Source organism: Drosophila navojoa, chromosome X (assembly GCF_054131105.1).
Source record: "Drosophila navojoa isolate 15081-1374.11 chromosome X, UAZ_NAV_1.0, whole genome shotgun sequence".
Classification (NCBI taxonomy): Eukaryota; Metazoa; Arthropoda; class Insecta; order Diptera; family Drosophilidae; genus Drosophila; species Drosophila navojoa.
In genome coordinates, this window is record NC_142895.1 from 1,106,884 (window position 1) to 1,116,007 (window position 9,124).

The 9,124-nt window shown below is 43.8% G+C and overlaps 1 protein-coding gene across 1 annotated transcript; it reads right to left on the reverse strand.

The window, feature by feature from the left end:
* Positions 1–8,339: 8,339 nt before the first annotated feature.
* LOC149090506 (uncharacterized) lies at positions 8,340–9,124 on the reverse strand. The gene is made up of 2 exons (XM_089265031.1): positions 8,649–9,124; positions 8,340–8,588 (listed from the first exon to the last, which is right to left on the reverse strand). Exons 1-2 carry the CDS (start codon positions 9,012–9,014, stop codon positions 8,556–8,558), a joined length of 399 nt encoding a protein of 132 aa, XP_089121157.1. The 5' UTR covers positions 9,015–9,124; the 3' UTR covers positions 8,340–8,555.

Here is a 9,124-nt window from a genome sequence, read left to right on the forward strand (position 1 = left end):
AAGGCGATAAACAAAGGAGGAATACCTTCTTAGAGCATTGCGTAAAAATTTAGCTGGCCAACTATCGACTGTAAGCCTTCGAACAGATTCACGTTGGCTAGACAACATTCATTAAGTAGTTGTTGACAATATTTGTTTGTTTTCTCGACGGGAGTGGAATTCGTGTCTCGGAATGTTGGCCAAAGTTGAAATGTTAATGTTGACTGGGCGCCAACCGCACACATGTAATCACAGTTCTCTGCTCAAAGTTATGAAGAAGAAACTTTATATTTGTCTTCTAATTAGCATATTAAAAGTGAAATGAAAGAAGTGCGAGAAAGACAGAGACAGAGAGAGAGAGAGAGAGAGAGAGAGAGAGAGTAAAGAGCGAGAGCAGAGCAACTGATGGAAGCAAATGAAAATTTGTCGAGTTGTGCGTGGTAAAGTTTTTTTGTTTTTTTGGGCAAAAACAAAGCGCGTTAGAGAGTGTATTCTCTGTCCCGCTCCCAACACTCCATCTATTTTCTCATGCCGTCTTCTTCGGTTGTATATCATGGTGTTCGAGTGGCTTCATGTAATAGATTCTTAACAGCTAAGTAGATTCCGGCTTTTATTGCTTTTGTTTTTGTCGCGGGGACTAAACAAAATGGGCGTGGCTGGGCCAGAGAGCGGCGAGAGGCATCTGCAAGAACCTGAAGATGATTTTCACAGAACTTTTTTTGATGGCAAAATGTCTGTGAAAGTCGGCGATGGCTTTTCGAGTGTCGTTACAAAACTCCATGACAAAGTTGTTTGTGCATATGTGTGTGTGTGTGTGTGTGTATTTGACAACAACAGCAACAAAGAGCACAATATGTAAGAAATTAAGCAGGCAGTAGCTGCTGCAAGCCTTCAAGCGAAATTTATGAAATGAAATGTTGAAGGCGCCTTGGCTTGGATATTTTGGCGATAAGACGAGCGTCAGGAGACACAGACAGAGTGGGAGTGAGAGGCATGGGAATGGGAATGGGAGATACACGCTCGCGTTATCCATTTCCGCATGCTGTGACGCCTTAGCCCCCACAGCTAGCTCAGCCACATGCGCCATTTATTTGTTTACAGCTGTACATTTGACGCTCCAGCAAAAGGGTATAGCGAGCAGGATTTGCGCGAATTCCCAAAATGATACAAAGATATATGTGTGCATGTATCTGTGCATGTATGTAAACAAGATATAGTACTTGAGCTGCTCACACTCGGCTAATCGTACGTCAAATTTATAGCCATGAAATGTAGCCAGACTCTGGCTTGATAAGCCAATCTGTTTAGGTCTTAATGCTTGCAGTCAAATTTTGAAGGGGTTTAGCTTGGAGCTTGGCAAAAGACCTGAATAATACTAGTATAAAAAGTTTGTCTTCAGATGTGTAAATAGCTCAGAGAATTTCGAATGGTCCAGGCAAGTCCAAGTTCTGACTTCCTTACATTGAACTAGACAAAAGTTCAGTTAGTCATTAAGAAAATGAATTGGTTCATTTAGTACCTATCAGACAGTTAGCGCCTTAAATATTTAATAATGAACTAGTTTAGTTAGTCATTTGATTAACTGTTGTTTCATATTTCGTTCAATTTATGAACTAGTTCTGCGAGTCGAATAGTTCATTGGAGCTGCATGACAATACAATCGACTGCATCGTTCCATTTGACTAGTGATTCAGCCTCTCTCTCTCACTCTCCCTCTCTCACTCTCTCTCTCTCTCTCTCACTCTCTCTCTCACTCTCTCACTCTGCGAGTCGAATAGTTCATTGGAGATGCATGATAATACAATCGTCTGCATCGTTCCATTTGACTAGTGATTCAGTTTCTCTCTCTCTCACTCTCTCTCTTACTCTCTCTCTCACTCTCTCTCTCTCTCTCTCACTCTCTCTCTCTCACTGTCTCTCTCACTCTCACTCTCTCTCACTCTCTCTCTCTCTCTCTCTCTCTCTCTCTCTCTCTCACTCCTAGAGTATTTGGTATTCGTTGTTTTCAGCTTTTGCTAAGCTATGCGAATGTCTTTATTTGATTTCATTTGGCTGCGTACTTTTTTAATTTTTGCATATCCCGCAGCCATTTTGCCGCTTGCTCGCAACTTGCCTTCATATTTTACCATTTTAACTTTTTGATATGCCAGCAGCCCCTAAGAGCCCTTGCTCCAGCTACACCTCCGCCTTTAGCTCCTCCTCCTGCTCCTGCTCCTGCTCCCATCTTCCACTGCTGCTTCAGTTCCCGTTGTTGTTTCGCTTTACTCCGTTGATTGCGGCACAGAATGCAAACAAATTGTGTGCTAAAAGTGAGAGTTACAACACTGGCAAGCACCGTAAAGACTTTGGCAGTGGGGATCAATGCCCTTGTGCTGGCTGTTGAATGCCTGCAGATACCCTGTAAGCTAATCAAATTGGCTGGCAAGTAGCGAGATGATTGCTCTTCAAATTGAGCCTACGAGCAATTTGTTTGATATGCCCTTTAGCTGCAGGGTATTTGCTCGTCTACTGCCTCAATATACCTTGTAATTAAAAGGAAGAGGTCGATTAACAACGTTCCATAGGGTATATAAGCTACTCACATATTGCACATTGGTCATTTTTAGAGCTGTACTGTACTTACTGTAAATCATCCCTGGTCGAGTGCAGGGTATGTGCTCGTTGATCATAGAACAGAACATGCTTCTATTTTAAGTATTTCCCTGCTGCTTTCGAAGCGTTGCACTGTCAATTTGTGATAAGTCACAATTAGTGGGGCCAAGTGCCACACCCACCATATCTCTATATACTTAACATGCATATAAGTATTACGTATATACATGTATATATGTGCATACCTCTCCGGATTTGAGCTGCAGCGTGCAGCAAATCGAGACAAAAGCAGGCATTGAGGAGCTGAGGCTAAAAAAAAGGTGCCACAAATACATTTCCCTGAGTAAGAAGGTGGAAGACAAGGACGATGGGGGCGGTTGTGAGGCTCGCCAGCAACTGGCTGCGATTTGTGTGCCAAACAAACTAAAGAATTTCTCGCTCGCTGGCGCGCCGCAAAAGTTCAGCTTGGCGTGTAAATCGTTGGCGTCATAGATGTGGCGCCACGCGCCCCTCTGCCAACCGCGCCTCCTCTCTGTGCCGCGGCCCCCGCTCTGGCCTCTGCTGCGTGTGGTAAATGAGGCAATAAGAGGGTTGCCGCGACTCTGGCTACAAATTTGCAGCCACAACCCTCTCCTCTCCCCCCAATATTCCCGACACCAACTCCAATTTCAACTGGCATCGTCTTTGCGTCTTTGGGGCAATTGTAATGAGTTGTGAGTGCAGCAATGCCCCCCGCCCCGCCCAGCCCACTTGCCCCTTATGCTCCTTGCCACGGTCTGCTCGTTGATGTGGAAGAGCCAGCGACAGCAAATGGGGAGCTGATAACGTAGGACCCAAAAGGCAGAATAGATGCAATTCACGTGCTAGAACTTGGCATACCCTGTATCTGTATCTGCATCTGTATCTGTATCTGTATCTGTATCTGTATCTGTATCTGTATCTGTATCTGTATCTGTATCTGTATCTGTATCTGTATCTGTATCTGTATCTGTATCTGTATCTGTATCTGTATCTGTATCTGTATCTGTATCTGTATCTGTATCTGTGTCTGTATCTGTATCTGTATCTGTATCTGTATCTGTATCTGTATCTGTATCTGTATCTGTATCTGTATCTGTATCTGTATCTGTATCTGTATCTGTATCTGTATCTGTATCTGTATCTGTATCTGTATCTGTATCTGTATCTGTATCTGTATCTGTATCTGTATCTGTATCTGTATCTGTATCTGTATCTGTATCTGTATCTGTATCTGTATCTGTATCTGTATCTGTATCTGTATCTGTATCGTATCTGTATCTGTATCTGTATCTGTATCTGTATCTGTATCTGTATCTGTATCTGTATCTGTATCTGTATCTGTATTGTATCTGTATCTGTATCTGTATCTGTATCTGTATCTGTATCTGTATCTGTATCTGTATCTGTATCTGTATCTGTATCTGTATCTGTATCTGTATCTGTATCTGTATCTGTATCTGTATCTGTATCTGTATCTGTATCTGTATCTGTATCTGTATCTGTATCTGTATCTGTATCTGTATCTGTATCTGTATCTGTATCTGTATCTCTGTATCTCTGTATCTCTGTATCTCTGTATCTCTGTATCTCTGTATCTCTGTATCTCTGTATCTCTGTATCTCTGTATCTCTGTATCTCTGTATCTCTGTATCTCTGTATCTCTGTATCTCTGTATCTCTGTATCTGTATCTGTATCTGTCATCTATTTTCGTTATTTCTCTTCATATATTTTCATGTCAAGTTTTCCATGGGAATTTTTTCTTGTGAATGTAATTTCTTTAAAAATTTCAACTGAATTCCGTAGAAATTGATTCGTGTTTCTTTAGCATAATACACAGGAACTGTTCGGAGTCACAAGCAAAGTATCTAGCAAATATTATTCTTACCACAAGCAGCTCTCCAGTCCGGCTCGTGTCTGTTGAGGCTTCTAGCTGCAGGCCTCTGGCTTCGCCGCCCGCACAATTTTTTATCGCACTCTCGTCTTTTAGTTATTGCTGCTTGCTTTGCTCTTTGCTGGCGCGCTTCGCCTCTGCCATTTGCATGCCGAATCAAAAGTTGCTTTGATAAGTATGTTTAAGGGAGACCATCAACTGCCTGCTGTCCGCAGCCAGCTTTCGTTTGCCTCGCCTCGCACTGGCATGACATGGCACGGCTTGGCTTGGCTTGAAAAATTTTGGCATTGCGGCTCATTTGCTGCTTTCCCACGGCGTGCCATCTAGTGGGTGCGAATAGTTGTTGGCACTTCGAGGCGTATCTGACACCAGAAAGTCGACCCTCTTTTCCGACCGCCACGGCGCCGTGTCAAGTGTCTGCATAATTTGATTGCCTGGCTAATTCGAGAGCGAGCACGCGGGGGTGAGGATGAGGGCAGAATCGTTGCCTGTCGACTGTCAGGTTAATAATTCACACATTTCTCGAAATCTGCCCCGCCCACGCAATAACATGTCCCCCCAGCGCCCTTCAATCGGGCATTGAGCCGGCACTTCCGGTCAAGTCTCTGTCTCCCACTCCCACTCCCACTCCCACTCCCACTCCCACTCTCACACCCACTCCAGCTCCCACTCTCACAGCCAACTCCAACTCAATTTCCATCTCCTCGTGTGGTTGTGTGCTTAGCTGTGTTCACCGGTGCGTGTGTTGCCTGTAAATTGGCGCATTTGGCTTGCCAACACATTCCACACGCTGCATTTCAATCATCATTGTTTTGTTAACGCACACATACACACTCGCACACACACACTCACCACGACACACAGAGCGCAGCCTACGCCCAGCACTTTGTGCCATCTGATGCCATCAGCCACAAGCCGCGGAAATGGACACGTCTTTGGCTAAACAATAGCCAAAATATTCACAGCTGCTCCTAGACACACGCATACAGTGCACACCCACTAGGCTGAACGTGCAGCCAAACAAACTTCGCTAGAGAATTTTCATTTGCTTGTTCATATCTGAACAACATAGACAGATAAATTGTTATATAAATTTACCACATACTTTCCACTTATTAAATAGTATAATTGAATGCCCCAATCGGCATCAATTGTCTAAGTACCTAACTCAATCAATTAGTCAGTCAATCAGTTTGAGGAGCAATTAGTCTGTATATCAAGCAAGTCCCTCAAATAATCAGCTAAGCAGTCAATCTGTGGCTCAATCAATAGAGAGTATGACACCCTGTTAATCAATCTGATTGGTAAACTGATTGACTGCTGATTTATGTCGTTCAATCAATCAATAAACTAATCCATCCGGCAGTTAGTCCAATCAATCAGTTACTTTACTTGTTCATCTATCGATCAATCAGTCTCTCAACTAATCCGTCAGTCAATCAAACAATTTGTGCCTCAATCAGTCAATTAGTTTAAGTCTGTGTCTCTCAAACAATGATTCATCATAATCAGAAATATCCAAGTCATCCAAAATTTCAGCTACGCCAAAATGTCTATCGGCTGTCATAGCTGAAGTGCCTTTTCGGCACATAGAGTGCATCTGAGATGGATGCGAAGTTGAATGAAAATGTTTTCATCACTTGATTTGTTGACTACACACAGTTTTTTCTTCGCCTCACTCTACATTGTTTCTGTTCTTCTTCTTCATTTTTTGTTGTTTTGTTCATATCGGCTTGACTATGCTCGGCATGCACAGCATGTAGCCATTTTGCATTGTCAATCAACTGTGTGTGTGTGCGTGTGTGTGTGTGTGTGTAGTAGATGTGGAAATCGAAATGGTAAATGGCTGCAGATTATCAGTTTCATTCATAATATTTACTCAATTATGCGGCAATAAACGCGACCCCAACTTTGGTCAATAAAAATGAAACGTGTGCCGCATCGCAAATCAAAAATGTGTAGAGCCAATGGCTGCCAGCACACGCACACACACACACACACATACATACACGCACACACACTGCTGTGTATATATGTATATGGACTTTCATTTTAGATACCCTTTTGAGGCTTCTCTTTGGGCAATTGTTATGGCCAGATACTTGATGACTTTTGCTGAATTTGCACTAGTTCCAAAGCGACTCTGTGTATGTGTGCGTGTGTGTATGTGTCTGTGTGTGTGCGCTGCGACACGAAACGCATAAAACCACATGCCTAATTTCCATGTGGCTAACACGGCCTGGCCCAGTTCGGCCCGGTTCGGCTCGGGCCCACTCAAACCTCAGGGAGAAATGTTTAGCAGCTTGAGGTCTCGAATATTTCGTGCAGTGTATGCAAATTATGCAATTATTATCAATTTTGTGCAAAATTAGCAAATACATTTTTGTGGCCAATAATTGCAAAGGCGTCGGCCTCCAGCCAGCACCCAACACCAAGCCCCCAGCCCCCAGCCCCCAGCCCCTGCCCGCTGCTGCTGCTGGCCATCGAAGGTTCTTCAGAGTTTGCGGTTGCCAAAAGGAAATCAAATTAAAAACTTTAAGCTAGCAAATATTTGCACTTAAATGTGGCTGAGGGCAACTTTTATATCGGCCCTGGAGCCGGTTGAGGTGGGTCGCAAAAACTTATAGTCGTAAATTTGATGACGACAACAGCAACAACAACAGCAGCAACAGCAGCAGCAGCAGTGAGTGGCAAATTACAGTCGAACGTCATTATTATGGGCATCATCAGTCCGCGCGGCGGCAACAAACAAAGTTCCAACTGCTTCAATATTACGCATACGCCACGTCCAACTGACGGCAGCCAGCCCCGGCAGTCTCCGCCGATTGATTTGCGGCCCCGTCTTGACATTGGCCATAAAGGCAGCAAGAAAGTGAACTGAGTTGAGTTTGAGTTGCAGTAGGTGTCTTGGCCTGTGTAATGGCAAACCAAGCAAACAAACCAACCGACAGGGCAAATACACTCACACACACACACACAGGCAGGCAGACACACGTACACGCAGCGAAATGGCCAAGTTAAGAGCGCAGAGTTCACTCAGACGACAACACCCGCTTTTGGGTAGTCAAACTAAGTCAAACAGCAGCTAACCAATGAGAGTGCGAGTACGCACACACAAACACAAACACAGACAGGCAGACAGACAGACAGACAGACATACACACACACACGCTCGCTCACATGCTGAAAGCAATATAAATTGCGCCGAAATACGCATACGCACTGTGCGCGGCCGCTGTGCGAGCTGCGCTGCGTGAGTTCTGATTGAAGCCAAAATGTCTGCGACTGCTGCGAGGGCTGCACAACCAGCAATAATTAAAAGCAGCGAGCCCCAGGCGTGAGTGTGTGTTGGCCTGTGGCTCCTCAATGCGTGTGTCCTCAGCTCGTACATCAATTATCTTTATCTTTATCTTCAACTTTATCTGTGCTCTTTCTATTTGACAAGTTGTTGCATAAATTTCATGAAATCAATTATGCAAAGTTTCTGAGAATTTCTCGCTTAGCTCTTAGATATGATATAAAATATAATACAAATATCATTGCCTTCCACTAGAACTCCGCTTTATTGCTGAGACCAAGTCCCTCTCTCGACTTGTTATTTAGCTTCGAATTCTTCTCGTTTGTCGGCTCCAAGAGGCAAAGGACTCAAGAGTCTTCTCGCTCTTACTTGGCAACAGCCGGGATCACGATCAGCAACAACTACAGCTGTCCCTATCCTTAACACAATACATCTCTTAATTCCCAATTCGCTCGGCTAGGATCTTCTACCAGGTACAAAGTTGAAAGACATTCGATTAGTTTTTTTTTAACTTTATTCAATCAGAAAACAATCATTTCTATTCATTATCCTATTTCATTAGGATCACTTGAATGAAATATGGAAAACAAATATAAATTTAGATATAGACAGGACGCCGTTTTCACTTTGTATTAAATATGGAAAACAAATAGAAATTTAGAAAAGATATTGCGAATTTGGACTCTTGGATTCTTTCGTTTCGCGGCCGGGACAAACTTGGCCACGTTTCGAGCAACACGCACTGTAGTCTTGACTTGATTGCAGAGTCCTTTTTACTCCGATTTCCAACACGAGACACATTGTGGCTGCTTGTGAAAAGATCTACTGTAATTGAGCTCTGGCATTAGACTAATTATGTATATCACCTGTTCAGCCGCATCAGTAATAGTGGTAGCCGGCGGTCCAGCGACATCGGTGCCTGTTGCTGGTTCCGGTACCAGTGTCAGCCCTAGTCCGGGTTGTGGCTGTGGTTGTGGTGCAGCCTCCAACTCCACATCGGCATTTGGATTTTGTCCACCCTCATTTGAATGATCATTGCCTGGTTCACAATTAGTAGGAGCTGTTTCAGTATGTTCCTGATTTCCGTTTTCTGCATTATCGGGCACGTTCTCGGTCATGCGGCGCATCTTGCGAGGCGGTTCGAACGCGCACTGAAGTTCGTCATTCGGTGCGTGCTGGCGCTTTACCCCCTTTCGGGACTTATCAGAACAATTACCAATAGGGCCACTCATTATGCTTAGAATTGTGTGCGTATAACACGTACTATCCAGATGACAGGATATTGGTATGATTTTAGAAAATATAAAAATTAAATATAAAAATTTCTCGTTCTCATCTGGAG